Source organism: Pelmatolapia mariae, linkage group LG6, assembly GCF_036321145.2.
Source record: "Pelmatolapia mariae isolate MD_Pm_ZW linkage group LG6, Pm_UMD_F_2, whole genome shotgun sequence".
Taxonomy (NCBI): Eukaryota; Metazoa; Chordata; class Actinopteri; order Cichliformes; family Cichlidae; genus Pelmatolapia; species Pelmatolapia mariae.
Genome location: NC_086232.1, coordinates 39,292,303 through 39,316,282, shown reverse-complemented (window position 1 = coordinate 39,316,282; position 23,980 = coordinate 39,292,303). Strand labels below are relative to the sequence as shown.

At 39.3% G+C, this 23,980-nt stretch overlaps 2 protein-coding genes and 1 long non-coding RNA gene across 8 annotated transcripts; 1 reads left to right on the top strand and 2 right to left on the bottom strand.

The window, feature by feature from the left end:
* Positions 1 to 1,167: 1,167 nt before the first annotated feature.
* Positions 1,168 to 7,633, bottom strand: LOC134628755 (perforin-1-like). Its single transcript, XM_063475510.2, has 3 exons — positions 7,431 to 7,633; positions 2,658 to 3,193; positions 1,168 to 2,443 (listed from the first exon to the last, which is right to left on the bottom strand). Exons 2-3 carry the CDS (start codon positions 3,191 to 3,193, stop codon positions 1,246 to 1,248), a joined length of 1,734 nt encoding a protein of 577 aa, XP_063331580.1. The 5' UTR covers positions 7,431 to 7,633; the 3' UTR covers positions 1,168 to 1,245.
* A 3-nt stretch (positions 7,634 to 7,636) lies between these two features.
* Positions 7,637 to 13,958, top strand: LOC134628756 (uncharacterized). 6 transcript variants are annotated; one of them, XR_010094012.2, is made up of 8 exons: positions 7,637 to 7,900; positions 9,062 to 9,145; positions 9,886 to 10,087; positions 10,199 to 10,661; positions 10,759 to 10,906; positions 11,023 to 11,517; positions 11,615 to 11,725; positions 12,579 to 13,958. It is a non-coding gene; the product is annotated as an uncharacterized LOC134628756 (long non-coding RNA). The 6 variants fall into 6 exon arrangements; XR_010094011.1 differs by lacking the exon at positions 7,637 to 7,900 and having other exon boundaries at positions 9,042 to 9,145; positions 10,199 to 10,348; positions 10,518 to 10,661; XR_010094010.1 differs by lacking the exon at positions 7,637 to 7,900 and having other exon boundaries at positions 9,042 to 9,145; positions 10,199 to 10,376; positions 10,518 to 10,661.
* Positions 13,959 to 18,652: 4,694 nt separating this feature from the next.
* Positions 18,653 to 23,487, bottom strand: LOC134629826 (perforin-1-like). The gene is made up of 3 exons (XM_063477338.1): positions 22,961 to 23,487; positions 20,540 to 21,698; positions 18,653 to 19,114 (listed from the first exon to the last, which is right to left on the bottom strand). Exons 1-3 carry the CDS (start codon positions 23,485 to 23,487, stop codon positions 18,653 to 18,655), a joined length of 2,148 nt encoding a protein of 715 aa, XP_063333408.1.
* Positions 23,488 to 23,980: the final 493 nt, after the last annotated feature.

Genomic DNA, 23,980 nt, shown 5'->3' with positions numbered 1-23,980 from the left:
ACAGGAGGTGTGCCATCACACAGAGGCAAAGTGATTGGTCGGGATCCTCAGAGGACTCTTTGTGCTTCTGTAAATACGCAATACACATGGGGAACATAGTTGCATCTGCTCTGTGAAAACATGTATGCATGCAACCATCCACGCATTGATCTACCGAAATGAATTCTTTGGAGATTGCAGATGTGTTCATGCATGCCCTATATGCATACAAGAAGGCAAACAAATTCACATGTATGCTTTAATGCCTATACAGTTTCACAATGAAAGAGTTACAGCTTGCTGCTGGCACTCCCACATTATTGAAGCATACATACGTATTTTCAAGATGTTCTGCACAAAATGAGCTTTTTCTTCCTTAAAGGTTCAAAGAAGCTCAACAAATACACACATATCATCCTAATATAAGTTTCCCACGTGAAGCTTTAAACTTCATGTTAACAGATACTCACGGAGAGAACTGCCTCAGTTTTCTTTCATTTAAGAGTGTAAAGTGGCACATGTGAAATCACTACCCACAGACCTTTAATGCCTTAAAACTGGATCATGGATAGCTTTTAGTCTGACATCTAGTGACACAATAATTCAGATAGATAATGTAGATTTTATTGGACAAACAACGCAAGAGATACATGCAAATGCACGCAATGATGTTGTTTTACAGAGTACAAGAATACTGGGTTTTGAAAGTGTTACAAATATGTTTGTCATTAATAAATTAAGCAAAAATAAAATCCCAATTCTAAAAAAAAAAAAGTGATGCTGTGTAAAATCTAAATAAAAATAAAGTGTAATCATCTGAAATCTCCATATTTTGTTCATAATAAAACAAAGAAACATAAACAAAAATTTTAAGGGTATTTTGAATTTGATGGTAGCAACATATCACAAAAAGAGTTGAGACAGGGTCACGTTTACCCCCCTTTTTTAACATCGGCCTGTAAATGTCTGGGAACTCAGGAGACCAGCTGAGAGTCTTTTGAACTTCTCATACAAGATTCTAGCTGCTCAACAGTCCTGGATCTTCTTTCTATTATTTATCTTTTCACAATGTCAATGAACATCACCACAAATGAAGCAAACGCACAGACACCGATATTGTTTTTGTGACTGCTTTACTGGCACATTTTTTAATAAGAATACATGAATGCAGTAATATTGCAATATATTTGCGATTACTATATGAGGCAGGAATGGTTAAGCAGTTAAGCAGAAATGAGAAGCAACAATATAAAAGTAATGTATGCATCACATAGTCTCCCTTTGTCCTACTTCAACTCCCAGCCTGACTAATTTGCCATGCTGCTCACCAGTTTCTCCAATAAGGATACCATTTCTGGTATGAAAGACTTTGGCCAAAGAGGCACTCATGGGTGAGGGGATATACTCGTCACAGTAGTCACCACCTAGGCTTGGTGCACACTCTACTTTGCAGGAAAAGAAGAGTGTACCGTGATTAAGCACGCAGCTGTAATCCCGCCAGCCTTTACGTGGTTTAACCTCACACCCCCCAAGATGATCACTGTTCCAGTAACTATCCTCATCGTATACATGTAACACCAATTTGTCTTTCATGTTAATTGTGATTGGTCCAAAGTCAAATACCTCCGACCATCTGGGATTATCATTGTTTGGTATAATAGCAGTGCGCCCTATCTGGTAACCATATGTCACCTCTACTGAACCATCTGTCTGAGTGCACCGGTCTCCATATAGACCCTTTGCATAAAGATTGAACACCTTCAATGTTGCACGACCTTTCCCAGCAGGACAGCAGTTCGACTTGATATTTGTATTACCATTACAGACACAAGCGCAAGGATCTCTTTTGCTGGATCTGGATCCAATCTTACAGGTTTCAGAACATTTTTTCATCAATGCATTTTTCTTAATGTACTTTTCCACCTCTAGCTTCAGTCCCGCCCTGGCATAATGGCTGCTTGGCAGAATCATGTACATGGGCTTTATATTGTATCGGACCACATCAGGTATGGATTTAAGAGAGCTGACCCAGTCCTTCATAACGTGTGTTGATTGCCCTTGAAAGAGGATATCAGCTCCGTTAAGGTGTCCACCAATGATCTCTGTGAATCGCTCACTAAATGTACTGCTGAAACTTTGCCCATGGTTTAACTTCTTCTTCATTCCCTCGCAATGTTTGTTCATGGTTTTAATGCTGGCAGAGCTCATGAAACTAGCTGAGGCCTCCACTGTGAGACAGTCGTTGACATCTGTAGCTGACAGGCCATTCATGGCCGCCTGACAGGTCTTGATGGAAGTGATGGCTTTCATTTCTCCTCCTAGATACACTTGTGTGATGTAATGTGTGCCATATGTCTCAACCAAATTCCGGTATAAATGCTTGGTTGCAGATGAATAATAAGGAAGGGCCTTCACAACTGATTCAAAATCATGACTCAGTGGAGGATTTGCTTTTAGTCTGTAACTGTAAAGGACAGAAATAAAACAAAAAATTAAGAAATGTAAGCAATAATATAATATAGGTAATAAAATTTTACCCATATGATAAAATACTGTGGATGAGTTTGTCTGTCTGCAAATAACATAACTAATGGAATAACATAGAAAGATTTGCATATATAGGACTATTTACTATTTGTAGTTTTTAGGAATTGAATTAATTCTGTTCAAATACTCACCTGTAGAAGTTACACTTGACAGAATGGCGAAAGAAAGTGTAGCGATCTTGTTTTGACTTTTGCATGGCGAAGGTAGATTCTTTGGAGTGGGAGCCTCCAAAACCAACCCCAAGTCCAACGCTACCAGAAACAGGAATATCAAGGCCAACTTTCCAGTCATTGGACACAGATGATGTGGAATCATTAGCAAGCGTTTCAGCAGAATCATAGAGTGTACTGGAGACTGATAAACTGCACTTGGGGAGCATTCTCCAGTCCAGCACTGCGACAGGGACCTTCTGTTTTACCTGATTCATGTAGCTGTTTCTGTACATTCTGCAAGTGCCATCTTGAAGTTTCCACGTTTCAGTGTCGATGACATAGGCGCCTTTTCTTTCCATCATCACAATGTCAAAGCCTTCTCCAGCCAGGTTGTAACCAGGGACAAAGTGAGCCTTTTTACACTCCTCTGGTGTACCAATGAAGCTCACACTGGATGAAAGGCACAGAGGGCTCCATGCCCAGCACAGGAGCAGGAGGTGCCACAGCCTTGCCATCTATATGAAGGAAATATAATAAAAGGCAATACAAGTTAAAATCTTGGGAAATTCAAAGCCATGAAAACTGGAAAATCTCAGAGTTTCACAGAATGAAGGTTTTGGGTGTCTTACCATCAGCATTAACAGGAAGTTCTGTTTGATGCCTCAAAATGGAAAGCTTAAGATATTGGTGACCAGGAGGTGGAGTCTTAAAAGGGTATTTAAAACTAGGTGCCAACAAATTTCTGACAAGTTTTATATTGAATCGGTTTTGTTCACACATTTTTACACATCCCACACCCTCCATTAGGCGTTGACGATAATTAATTAAACTTCTGCGAAGAACTAGAAGAAGAAAGAAGGCGACTTGTTAAAGACAAATAAATAAATAGCCAGAGGGTCAAACAGAGACCAGAATGAGAGGTTGGAACATTATGTGTCAAGCGTAAAGTGTAAAGCGAATTATGATGATGTTGATGATTATGTTTTGTGTATTTGATCTTCCTGTTTGACCTCCTCCTTTTAAGTTGCTGTCAATATTTTTTGGTTATATATTCTTTAAAATATTTATTACATTTAACCTAAATGTTTTATAACATGAATTCTTTATATCTACTTTATATCTAGAAACAAGAATTCAAGCAATTTATCATCCTGGAAGCAAAAGTGAATGTTTAGTTGTAAATCTAATTGTAATTGTACTATTTTGAATTCTGAACAGTGCTGTATTGTAAAGGGTTTTTCCCCCTTTGGTTAATGCAAAGACTCATTGAAATTCAATGGCTAACAGCACTATACTGTAAAACTTATATTTTCTTGACAACACAGCACCATAACCCAGTTAAAAGCTTTGCTCTTGCAAACCTGTTGCGCAAACCATGAAAACAGAGTTTATTGCTGGCAAGCCCAGCTGCCAGAACTCTGTTGCAATTTGATCCAATTTCTTACAATGTAATTTTGAAAGAATATTAATAGCTTACACACAGATGAGTGTTATCATTCCTTTTCTTACTGTACCAAATGTTTGATAATAAATACAGATGCATTCAGGCACAAGGAAATTCCAACATGCCTACCAGGATATGTACAAAGAATTTTGAAATATAAACCTGCTTGTCATGTTTATGAAGTACAATAGGAAAGCATATTTTTATATATCCCGGATAAAAGAAACATTGGTGTTTTGTGGGGTGCGTCAGCTAGCTCACAGTGGGTTAGGCATTCAGATGGAGGTAGTTAGTGCCGTAATCGGCTTAAATAAGTTTCTGTTAACGTATTGTAGTAATAGCCCTCGAATCAGAGACTCGGACCCTTTGAACGGAGAGACACTCAGGACTTCTGTCCAGAGGTAACTGGGCTGAGCAGATGTTATTATAACATTGAATATTAAATAAACAGATGCAAGCGCAAGAATTCACACCAACACTTCACACCTCTCCCTTACAAGTTCTTAAACACGCTGTTTATGTTCACAGAGCGCCGTTCAGTTGAAAATTAGTCCTGCATTTAGTCGATGCTTTGCAAATGTGTTGCACAGTTAAAGTCTTTTGCAAAAGTTTTCATCTGTGTTTTCTTGTTTATGCAGAAATGACAGTGTTCGATACTCATCAGACAGTGTGGACTTCACAGGAGTCCCACATCAGGAACACATTTGTTTATTTGTTTGTTTGTTTTTCCATGTGCAAAATTTCAAGACAGGAAACAATGCTTCTGGAATGTGCATTAACGAGGGGCATATAATTGAAAACAATGAAATAAAATCGCAGGTCAAATGATGCCAAGTTTCAAAAATGTTAAGCATGTTGTCCTGGGAAGTGGTGGAACGTCACTAAGCAGAATTACTCCAGAACAGTTCAAAGGTATTACACTTGAGTATTTTACTTTCAAGCCACTTCATACTTACTTATCAAAAAATATAAGAAGGAAAAATACTCTTTACTGAGTTACATGTACGTGTCTTTTTTCAGCTCTTTGGCTTTTTACTTCTTGAAAATAAGATTAAGAAACTTATATAACTAGTGACTTAATAAGAATTGTCTAAAAAGTAAAGTCTTTACAAACATTTTGTGAAAACTTCAATAATATTAGTATTATTACAATATTTCTCTGCTGTAATAGAAAAACTCATTGCTATAGGCTCTTGCATGCTCCAGGCTGATATGAGTATGAAGAATATGTAAATGGAAATAACCAACTAAAAGGTTTTAACCTTTTAGATCCTGTATCCTGATGTTGGGAAATTTACAACTTTGCTTTTCTGAATCTTATATATTGTTTTGTTTAATAGAATGTTTAATACTTTTAAACAATGGGGACTAAATTTTGTTATGCTGTTAAAAAACCCACTGTCACTATGTGAGGATGTACTTGTTTTGTATCTTGTTTTGACTTGAGGTTTTAGGAGATTAAAGACTCCTATGAGTTCTGTTTTTGTTTTTCAAATATGAGTAAATGTAAAATAATTTGACCAAATTGTGTTTATTTACAGGTTGGCTTAGTTCATTGGTTCCAGTGAAAGAAACTCTTAATGCTCCAGCATACCAAGACATTTTGGACAAATTCATGCTCCCAACTTTGTGGGAACAGTTTGGGGTTGGCCCTTTCCTGTTCCAACATGATTGAGCACCAGTGGACCAAACAAGGTCCATAAAGACATGGATGATGGTTGGTTTGGAAGAAACTGACTGACCTGCAAAGAGTCCTGACCTCAACCCAACAGAACACCTTTGAGAGGAATTAGAGTGGAGACTGCAAGCCAGGCCTTCTGTAACATCAGTGTGTGACCTCACAAATGCACTTCTTGAAGAATCAATCAATCAATTTATTTATAAGCACATTTAAAAACAACGCAGGTTGACCAAAGTGCTGTACATAGTAAACAAGTAAAAAGTAGATCAAACACACACAAAGAACAAAACAAAACTCAGTCACAATTAAAAGCTAGAGAGTAAAAATGTGTTTTCAAACGGGTTTGAAAAATGTCAAGGGTTGGAGAGATCCCAATTTCAAGAGGCAGACTGTTCCAAAGTTTGGGCACAGCAATCGCAAAGACCCGATCTCCTCTGTTTTTAGCCTGCTTCTAGGGACAACTAGAAGCAACTTATCAGCTGACCTGAGTTCTATCGAGAGTATTTTTAGTTTAGAATGGTGAAAAATTCCCATAAATACATAAATTCCTCCTAAATATCTCCAGAAAAGTTGAATCTGTTACAGGTGGAAAGGATGACATCATATTAAACCCTATGGATTAAGAACAGGATGTCACCCAAGTTCATATGTGTGTGAAGGCAGACGAGTGAGTATTTTTGTCAATGCAGTGTACGTAAAGGGAAAATCATCTTCTCATCTTGTTACTTTAATGAGTGTCCAGCAGGTGGCACTGTTGATATAAATTTGCACTTTATGCTGATCTTATTTCTCAATTATGGCAGATGCATTACAAGCCTAGTGCAAAGAATTGACAAATATTTAACAACTTTTCCTGGCTTTTTAAGAATAGTACCTTTGTTTTTAGTTAAATAAAGTTATTATTTTTTTCAAATGTAAAACAAATATAAAATATATGTGAGTATTTGATCACAACCATATGTTAACTAAATGATATGACACATACTGTATATTTTATATATCTGTTTGTGCAAACTTTGCAAGACAAAGTGATGACTGCCAACTGCATCAACAAAATTGGATTTTTCCTGCTGCCATGTGAGGGTAAAATATTCTGGTTCATTTTCTAAAAACATTATTAAAATCATAGAAGGAGCTCATTTGAACTGCCACATTTTCTTTTATAATATGACCACAATGGGTCACCAAACACAAGTAATATGTGCAGACTTAATATATGAATCAATTTGACTGAAGCCATACAACTAATTGACATGAGTCATCTTACGGTTTTTTTTTAATATTATAAGCACTACTGTTACAAGTCAAGTCAAGTCAAGTTGGTTTTATTGTCACTTCAACCATATACAGTTAGTACACAGTGAAACGAAACAACGTTCCTCCAGGTTAGGGTTGCCAACCGTCCCTTAAAATACGGAATCATCCCGTATTTAGAAACAAAAGTACACGTCCCGTATTGAGCTAATAAGGGACGCACTTTGTCCCGTAATACAGTGAGAATCACAAAAAGTCTATAAATGTTAATGGATTTAATGCTTTGTTGGAAAACATAATTCCCAGCCCCTCTCCTGCTCTGTGATCAATGAGCTGACAGCACACTTAGCACGAGTATAACAATTCAGATTACCGCTTATCTCATTGGTCGAGGAAAGGTCGCGTGCGGAGAAGATACCGGAAGACAACAGATGACCAGCATGGCCAACAGGGAGACAAAGGGCGTTTCTCAATATGCGTACTTGTGCGTACTTGCGTTCTCGTGTACTCGTGATACGTCATCAGTCGGAGACCAAGTACTGTTCCAATTCGAAGTACGCATCACGCCGAGAACGCGAAAAAGTCCCGGATGTGTTCTCGATCCGCCCGTTTTATCGAGCATGCATCGGTGTAGACTTGGGACAGCTGAATATCCCAGAATGCATTTCGTCCAAAACTCAACAGCAGACTCCCGGCACATCGTTTCCAACCCCCCCCCCCAAACCGCTCGCGGACTTCTCACTACTCAGGTTAAAGAAACCCCAGCAGCTGTCTATAGTATTGAGTGTCCACTAGAATAGAAATAAAAGCGTTCTAACATCTCACCTGCTTGTTTTTATTAAGGTATGTACACGTATGTACATTATTTTTATTAATAGAGGTTTCACTACTGAGGTTAACAATGATATATAAGTCACTTAGATCACTTCTAAATGTTAATGTTTGGTTTATTTCAGTGTTTTATTTGTTCCTGAGTAAACTGGTTTGGCTGTGATTAAAGTTAAGCTTCATAACATGTTACTTACAGTTAAATTAAGAGGGGACGGCAGTAAAAACTCCGGACCTGTGACATCATCACGTACGCTGGTGTTCCGACTGTACAAATCACGAGTCCGTGCTCGCGTACTTGAGAATTGAGAAACGGCGCTCGAGTAGCAGAGTGAAGCTGACCCCCCACCCACTTGAAACGTAAAGGCAAATAGGTGGAGCGGTTAGTGCTACGTTTGTGCAGATTTGTGCAGTTAAAATGAGCGTTTGTGCTGCTACGGTTTTTGAGATATTAAACATTATTTTATAGGTCATTCAAAGGTCACCATCCCCCCAGACTGCTCCAAAATGGGCCAAAGTGGTCTACTTTTTTAGTGCTACATTTGTGCTGATTTGTGCAGGTAAAATTAGCGTTTGTGCTGCTACGGTTTCCGAGATATTAAAAGTTATATTTTTTGCTGATGACGTCACCATCCCCCCAGACTGCTCCAAAACAAACCAAAGTGGTCTACTTTTTTAGTGCTACGTTTGTGCTGATTTGTGCAGGTAAAATGAGCGTTTGTGCTGCTACGGTTTCCGAGATATAATGATTTTAATTATTGCGGCCTACGCTGTATAACACCAGTGTCTGTGGCAGTGAGTTTCAGCAGCTGTGGAGTTTTGCACTTTTATAGAAGACTGTCCACTTTTTCTAGGCTTGCTGCATATTAACTATAATTAGTTTACACTTTAGTAACACAATTTATTCAGCGGAAAGGTCGATATTTCTTTTGTTACCAGTGCAGAAACGTACACAAGGTAGGCTAAAGTTTTTATTTTTTCTGTGGCAAAACTGAGTTTCATTTGAAGTGATTCACGTATACCTAAATTATTATTATTTTTTACATACCCAGTTGGCCTCTATGATTTTTTTTGAATTATATATGTTCATTATTATTAATGTAGCTATCTCAGAAAAAATTAAGTGTTTGCTTTGATAGGTTGTTTCCTACGTGTAGAAAACTGAATATTCCACAGCACCTAGGCCAGGGATGTTCAACCTGCGGCTCTAAAGCCACATGTGGCTCTCCGGCCCCTCCACTGTGGCTCTTATAAGACCAAGTAAGTCATTTTTTATTATAAAGACAACAAGAAAGGGTTCTGTTAACAGTTTTTTTTAATGAAATATCTGCATTGACTATTCACTGAATGTACAAGGCTTTTAAAAGTGATTTAATGTTTCTTAGCTTCAAATCTGTTTACTGTAATTTTCAAGTTGGTTGCCCATGTTTCCTAATTTTCAATTATTATGGAAAGGACTCACTTAGCTGGCATCATTTTAACAAATACTTTTTTCCGTTATAAATCTTTGATGATTAGTTTTCTTATAAAATCTAAAAATAAACATTTTTATTTACATTTCCATAGCTTACACGATACAACAACTCATTTTCTAGATATTTATAAGCTCTTTCTTTTTTTAGGCTCTAGACAGGTTTTGTAGCAGCAGGGGAAAAAGGGGCCCTTTGAACTGAAAAGGATGCTGACCCCTGACTTAAGCCACAAGGTCAACACAAAACATACAGAAAAATTATTGAAAGAAAAATGGAACGGTTACTTTCAAGGCTACAGGTGAAGGGGTGTGTAAAAGCAAATATGCATCAGACTGACAAAGAAAAGAGTGTTAAAAGATTTTTAATTTAGAACTTTAACTTTATGTGCAAAACTGAACTTACTGATAACACACACAGTAGCCAATTGAACACATGTAACTGTAATGAACCAAATAAAACAGAAAAATGCAGGCAGCACTCATTATACTGTGTATAACACAGCATGGGGTTGTATTTTTTTCTTTTCAGATGCTCCTGTCACTCCATTTCCCAGGTCATCATAGCACTCCCACACACATGGAGCTCTCCTGCAGTATGCAGTGTAATGGCCCAAACCACCAGTGGTCATCTTCCCATGGAAAGCAATTAATGCCCTCAAAGTGAATGACTTTCCTTGGAGAACCAGGTTGGAGGGAAATTCATTCAGTGGAAATTCTGTTTGGTTTGCAAGGTCAGTATCAATCCACACAATATCTCCAATGTTGTAGCTGTGAGTAACTGTCCCTGCACAGAGCTCATTTCCTGTGGTGCTATCTTCTGTTTTGAATTCTGATGGACACAGAGATGGATTGGAGAGTGGCCTGAGGCAGGTAGACTCAGGTAGGCCGAGTCCTGCTTCCACAGCTGTGCCAAGATGAGCCATACCAGACTCTCTGAGGACAGAGATAGCAGGAGAAACAAATGGCACTTCCCTTGTCATCCCTTTGCTGAGGTAGCAGTGCTGTGAAGAGCAGTGCTTGGTAAAATAAACACTTGAGATGTTCCTCATTGTCTTAGCAATTACAGCGGAGATATTGCACTGAGCATCGATTTGGATCGCACCAGACCTCAACGAGACAGCTTCAAACATTACACTAAGCAGCTCTGCTCTCCTTCTGTAGGTTTGTTGGGTCACACCATCTGTGGCAATGGCTTTCACCAGCTGCAGGACTGGGTTTTCACTGTCCTTCAGAACAGCATTTTGAAATGTTGAGCTGTCACAGAAGGCACAACATAAGCACTGAAAAAAAGCATCAAATGCACAGGTATTGAGCACAGAGATTGTTGATTCCCCTAATCTAATAGGCTGATGGAGGTTTCCATTTTTTAATAATCCCACCTTCACTCTTTTGGCCTCGAAAGTTTCATCTGCATGGAGCCATTCGGTACATGAAGAGAGGTAGGAAGTCCTCTTCCTTTTTTTGGGTGGAACAGCTAGGCCCCTCCAGTTCTCAACTGCATCCCCATCAGCCAGAGGAATGTTTGTGGCAGCATCAGATCCCACAAACGGGTGAGCATCCATTTTCATTTTGTCTTCTGCACTGTGAGTCATCATGGATCCAGAATTGGCATCTGTGACTTTCAGTGATCCCACTGTTGCCTCATCTTTGACCTTTTCTTTTGCAGAACAAATCCGCATATTTCCCTCGATGAAGGAAAGATGACGAGCAATGAAGCGATCGACTCGAACAGGCAAGTTTTCATGTTTGAAAAGGCCATGTTTTATGTTTTTGAACTCAGCTTCAACAGTGGCTGAACTTGCTGTGATGCTGGTGCTTTGAAACAGAGGGACCATTATTCCTGTCCAGAGTGGCAAGTAACTTGCCAGTCTTATTATATGAGGAATAATCTCAGGGAGAAAGTGAATATTATCTCTATCCCCGTTTGCTGCAGCAAGTGACCTGCTCTCCTCACATATTTCTGTTACCCACTGTCGTAAGTCAGTCTGGATCTCATCCACTGAATCCACTCTCTCACTTTCCTCTGTCTGTTCATCTGGAATGATGATGGAGTCTTGAGCAATTTGGGCTTTCAGGTATTTCTTGCACCTTTCTGAAGGAAGAGGGGATCCAGAACTGTCATCACCTTCTGCCTCACTGAGGGCCACAACAGTGATAGCACGTAGGAGCTGTTTTGCATGGTCCAAGCATTGAGACTGAAGAAGTTTTGCTAATGACCTGACAAAGAAATCTTTAACACGGTGTGTTTTCTTCTTCAGGCAGTCCCACTGGCATATCATCTTGATGCAGTGCGCAACATCAACCCTGATAAAACAAGGCGGGAGTTTGGCAGACTGGGTTCCAAGAAGGACATGAAAGCATTCATTAAGGTAGGACTTCAGATCAGGATGAGGAGTGAAAGCCTTGACCAGAGCTCCCAGAATTGCCAGAGAAAAGTCACTCACAGCTTCCTTTGGCACAGGTGCACCTGCACGAATCCATTCTGTCAACCAGTTTGCGATGGCATTAACATCATGTTTCTCTGACAGCATTTGCACCACTGGGACACTGGGACAATTGTTTTCTTTCAGAATACCTTGATAAAGAATAGAATAGAATAGAATAGAATAGAATAGAATAGAATAATCCTTTAATTGTCCCACAAGGGGAAATTTGGTTGTAACAGCAGCAAAAAGACACATATACAAACAAACAGTACACAGGACACAGAACAGAAACATACACAATTTTTCTTAAATATTTACATTAAGGACAATGGTTACTATATACAGAGTATTGTACAGTTATTAAATTAAATAAAAATAACTACAGATAAGAGGCAAACCAGGTTGTAGTGCAACTCGGTTAATTAACTTATTGCAGTTACAGTGCTGATGTAAACATCTATGTTTGTTGGGAGCAGTTCTGATTGTAGGAGCAGTTCTGATTGTAGGAGCAGTTCTGATTGTAAAGGAAGATATGGCCAGATTTGCCATTTGGTCTCAGCAGTTTTTTCACAACTGAACCGGTTGCATCAAAACACACAGTTGGGGGAGATTTTTTGGACAATGTCTTATAAACATGCATCTGTGTTTGACTCCAGTAGTGACAGAAAAACCTGTCCAGTCCAATATCTTGGATGCTACCACTGTAAGGAACACTATATTTTAACAATTGCAGAGATGCAATGGGGTCCTTATCTCCTAATTCCAAGTCTTTTCTCTCTTGTTTGGCTTTTCGCAGAGTGGCCAAATTTGAAAGGTGGCTTGGCTCAGGATCTCCAACATCCATCAGATCTGCTGCCTTCGCTGACCTCCATACAGCCGGTTCCATTCTGCCCTCACACAGCTATTTAGCGACCAGTTCACGCAGGTTTCCAGACATGAACCGCTTGGAGTGGCCAGTGTGCAGGGAGAGATCTGTATTTCTCATGAAACACTGGAGCACCATTGGAGTATTAATTGCTGGCTGTCTGTCACATGACATTTCTAACTGGCCATGACACTCCTTACAGTCGCCTCTGATGTCCAGATAATTATTGTTCACAGTTGGATGGACCTTTGCTCTTCGGAACACAAGTTTACATGTATTTTTGATCTTCTTCCATATAAGATCGTTGATGATATGAGTCCAAGTGCCAGGTTTCAAAATTGTGTATTGTCTTTTTTGGGTAGGAGAAAACTTGTCATTGTATTCAACCTTTTCAGGAATAAATTTAACCCAGTCCTCAAAAGGGACTTCTAGTTCAAAAGCTTGACAGTTTTCTTGTCCAGGAGAAATGCAACGTGACTCTAACTCTCCTTCACTATTACTTTCCTGATCACTGATTTCCAAAGCTGACCAGATGTTGTGTCTATTTAGCTTCACAAAAGTGTACAGGGCCTTTGCTGACATCTTGTCTTCTAGCTGCTGACTCAGCTCTTTCCAGACTGATGCAGCTGGAGTGGCTATTTTGCCATTTTGGACTATGGCCTCTTTTGAATTGCAAAGAATTGCAAAAATGGAAACCTTGTCTACAGATGGCTTTCGAGGCATCTAAATTAAAAAAAAAAAAAACACACACTATGATTATGATGGAGCAAAACATGATTTCTGACCTATATATACAGCCAGGAGCAACCCCTCCCAAAGTTCTCCACCAATCTACACTTTCATATTTTGTGGAATTATTGTTAAGATTGAGCTATTGAATTTGTGAGTTTATTAAATTGAGTCTGAGTGTTTAACCCATTAACATGTACTGTACAGCACTTTAGTCCCGTGTACTACATGTTTTTAAAGTGCTTTAGAAACTTTTTTTCTTGGATTTGCAAATTTGCAATTGCTGTATTTTTGAAAATGTTTAACATTCAAAAAAAAAATCCCTTTGATCCAGACAGTAAGCTATATCATGTATTAACTCAGTAACTAAAACCTCAGTATTTTAAATGTAAGCTTACCTTGTTCAGAAATCAGATGTAACACGCTGTTCTAAGAATCCTTCAGACACAGTAATGCCAAATAATAGTTTTTTCTGCCAGAAAATGTGTATTTGATGCAAAAGACTGCTAGCTTGTTCGTTTCTCAAAAAGTGTTCATGGGAGTGTAAAATGTTCAAATGTAGTTTTCAATAAAGTTTTTTTAATCCACTCTAAAAAAAATTAAATACTCAAGCATTTGCATCGTAGTTTTATGAACGAAAAGTGATTGAAGTAAAGAAATTGAAGTAAAAAAAAAAATAGACTCATTACAAATTTAGCTGATTAAATACAATAAGAGGGTTTTTTAACAGGACTTTATTGAACAAGTGAACACACAAAGCAAAAGGTCATTTGAAAAAGACATTTTTCAGCAGTAACACCATAACAGGATATGTCATATCATAGCGGCACAAACGCTCATTTTACCTGCACAAATCAGCACAAATGTAGCACTAAAAAAGTAGACCACTTTGGCCCGTTTTGGAGCAGTCTGGGGGGATGGTGACCTTTGAATGACCTATAAAATAATGTTTAATATCTCGGAAACCGTAGCAGCACAAACGCTCATTTTTACTGCACAAATCTGCACAAATGTAGCACTAAAAAAGTAGACCACTTTGGTTTGTTTTGGAGCAGTCTGGGGGGATGGTGACCTTTGAATGACCTATAAAATAATGTTTAATATCTCGGAAACCGTAGCAGCACAAACGCTCATTTTTACTGCACAAATCTGCACAAATGTAGCACTAAAAAAGTAGACCACTTTGGTTTGTTTTGGAGCAGTCTGGGGGGATGGTGACCTTTGAATGACCTATAAAATAAAGTTTAATATCTCGGAAACCGTAGCAGCACAAACGCTCATTTTAACTGCACAAATCTGCACAAATGTAGCACTAAAAAAGTAGACCACTTTGGTTTGTTTTGGAGCAGTCTGGGGGGATGGTGACCTTTGAATGACCTATAAAATAAAGTTTAATATCTCGGAAACCGTAGCAGCACAAACGCTCATTTTACCTGCACAAATCAGCACAAACGTAGCACTAAAAAAGTAGACCACTTTGGTTTGTTTTGGAGCAGTCTGGGGGGATGGTGACCTTTGAATGACCTATAAAATAATGTTTAATATCTCGGAAACCGTAGCAGCACAAACGCTCATTTTACCTGCACAAATCAGCACAAACGTAGCACTAAAAAAGTAGACCACTTTGGTTTGTTTTGGAGCAGTCTGGGGGGATGGTGACGTCATCAGCAAAAATTATAACTTTTAATATCTCGGAAACCGTAGCAGCACAAACGCTCATTTTACCTGCACAAATCAGCACAAACGTAGCACTAAAAAAGTAGACCACTTTGGCCCATTTTGGAGCAGTCTGGGGGGATGGTGACCTTTGAATGACCTATAAAATAATGTTTAATATCTCGGAAACCGTAGCAGCACAAACGCTCATTTTAACTGCACAAATCTGCACAAACGTAGCACTAACCGCTCCACCTATTTGCCTTTACGTTTCAAGTGGGTGGGGGGTCAGCTTCACTCTGCTCACAGAGCAACACTGACACTGCGGCGCAAGTCTGGGACGACAGTACACCTTTGACCAACAGTGCTTGTTCCCCTCCTAGAAAGAAAAAAAAAGGCTGCAAAAATACAGGGAGGAATGGAAAAATGAAAACACCTGGCTGGGAAAAGTGCGCGATAACACGTATAAAGCGCACTGCACTGTGTGCCGGCGCACTTTTTCCATTTGCCATGGTGGACTGACTGACGTTAAGCAGCATGCTTCTACTGGTGGGCACATGATGAATATGAGGGGCGTAAAAGAAAGGGGAACCCTTGACCAATTTGTTGTCCACCAGGCCACGGCAGAAGCAGATATGGTATGTAAAGATTGTTGTTGTTTTTTTTAAACCCTCTGGTTAAGGTTAATATGGGCATGTGCAGTGAATATCAGCGCTATGTGGCCAGAAGTTTGATAATATAATTTGTTTTGTGTAATAAACAACTGCAAGGATAGATGATTACAACGAATAGATGACTAATACATAAAAGTAATACATAGATAAATAATGATGATGAGTTATGATGCGTAATCATGGAAACAAGCGGGTTTACAAACGGGCGCAGCTGATTAGGATTAGAAAAGTTGAAATAATACCTCAACTGAAGCCACAAAGCCCGAATAAGTTGACACAGAAGAGACTTCAGTTTCAAGGCAAGGCAGAGATCCTTCCTTCCCACAGTGATTGTGGTCTTTAACAACTCTTTGAAGACTTGATTAGTCTGAGCTGCAATAACACCTAATTTCCCTCTGGGATTAATAAAGTATTATTGAATTGAATATATATAAAGAATACACATTATATTGAAAACATACATATATATGACCATACCCATTTCTCACAAGTTGCATGCATAATTTATACTTTAAAGTCAGTTGATAAACTACACAAACTATACAGATATACTGTAATATATATATATATTTCTATTTTATAGGTGACTGCTGCAGAGGTGACCCATATCTACCACACTGTAAAGCACGGTTTAAGTTATAACTCGGCTGACTGTGCACTCAAACTGACTGTACGAATGCTGAATGACTCCAGTATTGCCAAGAAGATGTCCTGTGGGAGGACCAAAGCTGAAGCAGTTGTCACAGATGTCCTGTCTCCAAAGGCAATAGAAGAGGTGATCAAAAAATTGAAAAGTGGTGCAACTCCACTCCCATTCTCTCTTCACACTGATGCTTCAAATAAGGGAAATCGGAAGATGTTTCCCTTGGCCTTGCAGTTTTTTACACCAGAGGCTGGAGTTGTCAACAAGATATTGGATTTTGTTGAAAATCCAGATGAGTCTGCAGAGGGAATAGTAAAAATAATACAAAGCTCTCTTGAAAACGTGGGGCTATCCTTAGATCAGGTTTCTGCATTCAGTGCTGACAATGCAAATGTAAATTATGGCATTCACAACTCAGTCTTCACAAAATTGAAAGAGACCAACAGTGAGATCCTTCGTGGCAACTGCCATGCACATATTGTTCATAACACTGTGAAAAAAGCCCTGGACAAGCTCTCAGTTGATGTTGAAGATATTGTCCTGAAGATATACAGCTTCTTTTCCACCTCTGCCAAAAGGAGGGAGTCCCTGAAAGAGTTCTGTGAATTTTGTGACGTTGAATTCCATGATATCCTGCGCCATGTTGTGACAAGATGGCTGTCACTCAACCCTGCAATCACCCGCCTGCTGCAGAACTGGGACCCGCTGAAGTCATATCTCATCAGCATTGGTGAGGAATGTCCAAGGCGCCTGAAGGAATTGCTGAAGTTGACAGAAGATGCTGCTGGAGTTGAGGGAGAGGCAGACATTGTGGAAGTCTACCTGCTCTTCTGTAATAATGTCATGTGTCTGTTTGAAGAAGTGGTGAAAAAACTGGAGAAGAATGTAACCACGTCTGTTGACCTTTATTCCATCATGGAGTGCTTCCTGAAAAGACTTATTCAGAGAAGAGATGATGGGTTCTACGGGTACCTAACAAGACAAAAGCTCCAGCATCTCTCGCCATCTGATGCTGATGGTGCCAGGCAGGAGTTTACAGCCTTCCTAGACACTGCCATCAGTTATGTCCGGCAGTGGTTTGACTTTTCAGAAGAAAACTGGCTTTTCCACCTGCAGCCCCTCTCTCTAGCATCTGGGAAGATTTCCTTTGATGACATGGAGAAGATCATTGAACGGCTTCACCTGTCTGGCAGGTAAGAACAAAACACATGCCAGTGAAATGATAAACCATGTTTTAATAAAAATACAAATGGAAAAAGTAGTCTCTTTCCACATAATGTAGCATTGAGCTTTTGAGTTCATGAGTTTGTTGGGGTTTTTTACTTCAACTTTCAGCTACAGTCAAGGCCTTTGAGGCACAAATGTTGTGTTTACAGGTGTTCCACAGACTTTGTTTGCACTTTTCTAATTGCACTAAATGTGCACTGTTACAAGAATGTTTTTCTTTCTATTGTTTTCTATTAATTTATATAATTTTAGGTTAAGCAGGACAGAGTTCTTTGTGTTAATTTTGTCATTTTGCACAAAAAGTGAAGCGTACCAGTCTTTCGTTTAAGAAAGAGACCTATTTTATTGTGTTAATGTTGTCATTTTGCGTTAAAAATAAATGGCTAAATGATCATTTGTTTCCCATGTGTTCATATCACAAAGAACATGCATCTACTTAAATCAACTTCAAGTCAAATGGTTAAAAAAATAATTTCACACACAAAAAAAGAGCTAAAAAAAATTCACCACACAGGGAAGGGTGAAGACAATTGGGTCGCCCGGCCCTGGCCACGAGGTGTCCCTTATTTATTTTTCAGGAAGTTGGCAACCCTACTCCAGGACCAAGGTGCTACATGCAACATAAATTTACAACATAAATTAACAGAAAAACACTAAACTAGCTAACTAAGAGGCCTAGTTAGCTGGCTAGCAGAGACAAGACAGACTGACCTAACATAAATTAGAACATAAATTAACAAAAACTAACTATCTAACTATCTAAGGAAAAAAACTTGGTAGGTAGGTAGTGCAGGAACAGTAAACATTCCTTAATGTAGCAGCAAAAATTAGGAAGTAAAGAAGTTAGTGCAAAAAAATCCAGTAATCATATTGTGCAAAAGAGCATTTACAGGTTGGTGTGTACGATAGATTGGTGGTGTAGGTCAGTGTGTTTGCGCTTGTGTTGATTAGTTAGTCCAGTCTCAATGCTTTGAGGTAGTTGAGTTAAGCTGAGTGATACTGTTTGTGTGTGTGTGTGTGTGTGTGTGTGTGTGTGTGTGTGTGTGTGTGTGTGTGTGTGCGCGCGCGTGTGTTTATCAGTCCAGTCCCTTTTTGTTGAGGAGACGGATGGCTTGTGGAAAAAAGCTGTTGCACAGTCTGGATGTGTGTGCCCGAATGCTTCGGTACCTTTTTCCAGATGGCAGGAGTGTGAAGAGTGTGTGAGAGGGGTGTGTCCGATCAGCCACAATGCTGGTGGCTTTGCGAATGCAGCGTGTGGTGTAGATGTCCTCAATAGAGGGGAGAGAGACTCCGATGATCTTCTCTGCTGTTCCCACTATCCGCTGTAGGGTCTTGCGGTCCGATATGGCACAGTTCCCAAACCAGACAGTGATGCAGCCGCTCAGGATGCTCTCGATAGTTCCTCTATAGAAGGTGGTCAGGATCGGTGGTGGAAGCTGGGCCTTTCTCAGTCTTCTCAGAAAGAAGAGACGCTGTTGGGCTTTCTTGTGCAGGGAGCTGGTGTTGAGGGACCAGCCGAGGTCCTTCTCCAGGTCCTGCTATGGACCGCAAATGCCTGCAGAGAGTGATAACAACTGCAGAGAAGATCACCAGGACCTCACTGCCCTCTCTGCAGAGCATCTACCATCGCAGAGTCCAGAGGAGAGCTGCCTCCATCCTCAAAGACCCCACACCCCCAACACGGACTATTCACACTTCTGCCCTCGGGACGAAGGTTTAGAAGTTTGAAATCTAGAACATCTCGACTCAACAACTCCTTCTTCCCCACTGCTATCAGACTCTTGAACAGCTGACCTATTTTAAAAGTAATAATAATTTTTGCACATCAGGTCATCTTACATATCAAACCAGCATATTCATCTCATAGCTCTTTTTGCTCACAAATCTATTTAAAAGTTCAATTTTTTGTCTCTGTTCATTTATTTATTTATTTATACTATTTGTATTTTATCTGTTCTAGTTCGATTGTAGATATTGACCAGCATCTGTGTGTGGACAGCAGAGAAAGAATTTCATTGCACAGAGAAATGCTTTATTTTGTACACATGACAAGAAACACTTTGAATCTATTTCTTTTAACCTTTTATTTCCTTTTAAAACATTGCCCACCCTCTTGGATCCAAATGTGTTCTCTTTACTTCAGGTTAAATTTACTCTCTGACATCTCTGCTTGATACGTACATTTGTTTAAATGTCATCTTGATACAGTATGTTATTTATAAGTTATTTATATAATTCATGTGTACTTTAATAATTAGGAAGAGGCAAAATCCCCTTGGGGTTCATTTCAGGGGTGCACAATAGAAGTTAGTGTTTCTCTCCATGCTGAAATGGACTTATTCACTCTTCATTGTCACCAAGTACTGCGCATAGAAGAGTGTTGGGTTTTTGTCTAAACTCTTGCAGGGACTTTTCCTGCAAGTAAGTATTATGTAAATAAATAGTAGTTAAGGGGAAATATGTCCAATATGTTTATTTCAGGCTTCATTTCCTTTGTGACACCTCTCTTCAATATGCTTTTCCTTCAGATGTCATTAATGATACAATTGTTGCTGTTAAAGCTGTCCAATTATTCACGTGTACTTCAATAATTAGGATGAGTTGAATTTAGAGGTGCCCTGGTTCACATACATGACAGACATCAAAAGTTAAGATAAAAGCGTTGATTGCCAAGTTTCACCAGATCCATAAAATGATACATTCTGAATATTATGAAGTAAGACACATGTGTTGTCTTTGCGGATGCTTTATTGCGAGTATTTGGAACAGCCAAGAAAAAAAAAATTACATACTATAAAGATTAGAAATTACAGATTGTAATTTGACCAATTCTACTTTCTCGAAAACACATAATTTTTTAATTTTGCAAGAAAAATGCTACACAGTACAAGCAAAAGATATTCAGCATAAAATCAGGATGTTATTTAGTCATCAACTCATTTCACACCAACAGCTGCTCTTACACTGACTGACTCGCCATACTTCTCCCCTGACGTTCCAAGAAGGACTCCGTTTCTGGAGTAGAAAACGTCAGCCAAAGAGGAGCTCATAGGAGAAGGGATGTACTCCTGACACGAGTACCCACCAAGACTTGGTGCACACTCCACTTCATAGGAAAAGTAGAAAGTCCCATGATTCAGCTTGCACCTGTCGCTCACATTCCCTGCTCGCAGATCAAATGAACACTCGCCTAACAGATCACTGTTCCAGTAACTGTCCTCGTCATAAACAACAAATCTAAGTTTGTTTTTCATGTCAATGGTGATGGTTCCAAATTCAAATGTTTCTGTCCATGTAGGATTGTCATTATCACGTATGATACCAGTGCGCATTTTCTGATCACCATATGTCACCTCCACAGAACCATCTGTCTGAGTCCACCTGTCACCATACAGACCCTTTGCATAAAGACTGAACACCTTTAATGTTGCAAGACCTTTCCAAGCAGGACAGCAGTTTACCTTAATATTCTTGTTTTTGTTGCAGACACAAGCACAGGGATCTCTAGCATTCAATCTGTGCCCAATCTTACAGGTTTCTGAACATTGTTTCAACATTGCATTTTTCTGAATGTAGTCCTCTATTCCTCTCTTCAGTCCCACCCTAGCTGGATGATTTAATGGCAGTAAGGTGTGAAGGGGCTTTAAGCTGTAACGCACCACATCAGGTGTACTTTGCAGTGAGCTAAGCCAACTTTTATAGACAGAAGGGTCTTTCGCTTGAAAAAGGATATCAGCTGTGTTACTACTTCCACCAATGACCTCTGTGTGTCGCTCACTAAATTCACCACTGAAACTTGGGATAGATAGCTTCTTCTTCTTTGAGTTACAGTGCTTTATCATTGAGTCAATAATGTCAGGATGCTTGAAACCATTTAAAGCCTCGACTGACAAACAATCATTGATTTCTGTAGCTGACAGGTCATTCATGGTTGCCTTGCAGGTCCTGACAGCAGTGATTGCTTTTATATCCCCTCCAAGATACACTTGTGTGATGTAATGTGTGCCATAAGTGTCAATCACATTATTATATGCTTCCACATTATCAACGTTGTAAGGAGGAAGGGAATCCACAGCGGAACTGAATTCATGACTCAACTGAAGATTTGTTGCCAGTCTGTAACTGTGGAACACAAAAGCAGAAAAGTAATAAACAGTGTGCTTTACTGATGGTATTTTTCTTTAAGTAAACCTTTTGACTGCCAGAAAACATGTCAGAGAAAACCCCAACAATCAAAGAAACCCCTTTGAGCAAGCACTTTGGTGACCATGGGAAGGAAAAAACCCTTTTAACAGGAAAAAATCTCCGGCAGAACCAGGCTCAGGGAGGGGCAGCCATCTGCCATGAGTGGTTGGTGGTGAAGGGAGAAAGACAGGACAAAAGACATGCTGTGGAAGAGAGCCAGAGACGAATAATAATAAATGATAAAATGCAGTGAGATGTATAAACACAGTGAGTGAAGAAGAAACACTCACTGCATCATGGGAATCCCCAAGCAGTCTAGACTATTTGCAGTGTAAGTAAGGGAGAATTCGTGTCACCCAATCCAGCCCTAATTATATGCTTTATCAAAAATGAAGTTTTAAGCCTAATCTTAACATAATGAGGCTGTCTATCTCCTGAATCCAAGCTGGGAGCTGATTCCACAAAAGAGGGTCCTGAAAGCTGAAGACTTTGCATCCCATTCTACTTTTAAATATCCTAGGAATCAGAAATAACCCTGCAGTCTGAGAGCAAAGTGCTCTATTGGAGTGATATGGTACTATGAAGTGTACTATGTAAGGGGAAGGATTTTAAATTCTATTCTGGATTTATCAGGAAGACAATGAAGAGAAGCCACTACAAGAGAAATGTGCACTCTTTCTAGCCGCTGTCAGTACTCTTATTGCAGCATTTTGGATCATCTAAAAGCTTTTTGGAGAGTTTTTAGGACAGTGTGATAATAATACATGCAATAGTCCTAGAAGTAATAAATGCAGCATCACACGACCCCATGCAAAGATTCATATAGCAGAAAGTGTCAGACCAGACTGCTTACATTTACAAAGTGTTAAATGTAAGACAAACAACAATCATTGTGTTCCAAGATCCTAAATATAGATAATGGCAGTGGTTGTCCAAACTGTTAATTTAAGCATTTTCAGAATGTTTTTATGTGGAAAAAAACCTTTTTTTATGTGAAAGAGAAGGGAACGATTATGTGACATATTAAACAGTGGTTTACTATTCAGACTCACTTAATATTTAATTAGGCTGTACATGACCCATTAACTAAAATCAGTTTCACACGTGTGCTCTAAACTAAATATTTAAAAGAAAGACAAAAAAATCTCAGTGAATCAAACAAATAAAACAGGAAGACAAATATTCATTCAAACACTCACCCATAGTATTGACAGTTGGCAAAATGGTGAAAAAAGGTGTAACGGTCTTGTTTTGACTTAGTGATGCCAAAGGTAGATGCTTTGGCGTGGGAACCTCCTAATGCAACCCCAGGCTTTATCGAAGAGAAATTAAGGTCAGCTTTCCAGTTGTTGAACACCGATGCTGTAGAATCATTGACAAGACTTTCAACCGAGTCATAGATCACACTGGAGACTTTCAGATTGCATTTGGGCAGGGTTCTCCAGTCCACCACAGCAGCAGGAACCTTCTGCTTCTCTCCATTCATGTAGCTGTTTTGGTACATCTTACAAGTGCCATTTCCGATATCCCATGTTTCACTGTCGATCACATAGGCACCTTTTCTCTCCATCGTCACAATGTCAAAGCCTTCGCCACCCAAGTTGTAACCAGGGACAAAGGGAGCTATTTTACACTCCTCTTGTGTACCAGTGAAGCTCACACTGGATGGAAGGCACAGGGGACTCCATGTCCAACACAGGAGCAGGACGTGCCACAGCTTTGCCATCTATATGAAAGATTCAAACAATAAGAGAAGAAAAAAATGATGGAGATAAACAAAGATTAATCAGTACACTAAAGTAATGATTGTCAGACTTCACAGGTTCACATTCGCATTACAGAAGTCACAAAAGTGTCACAACCCTTATTATCAGTCACTGGCAGCGACAAGAGAAACAACGAATAAGAGAGCATCCCAAATCAATATTAATAACATCAAGGACAAATCAAGCACAAATAAAGAATCAGAACAAGTGCACTAAAATAAGAATGTGCACAACTTAAAAAATAATGCAAAGCATTCTTACCTTCACTGTTGACTGCAAGCTCTGATCAGCAGCTTCTGACCTATTTTATAGTTTTAATGTAGGGGTGGAGACCTGATCGCTAATCTCCCAAATATTAACTTGAGAACATCCAAGATAACAATGTGTGAATTTTACTTCCTTCCTACCTCACACACAGACAGTATCATCTTCATATTTTAATGGATGCCCAGT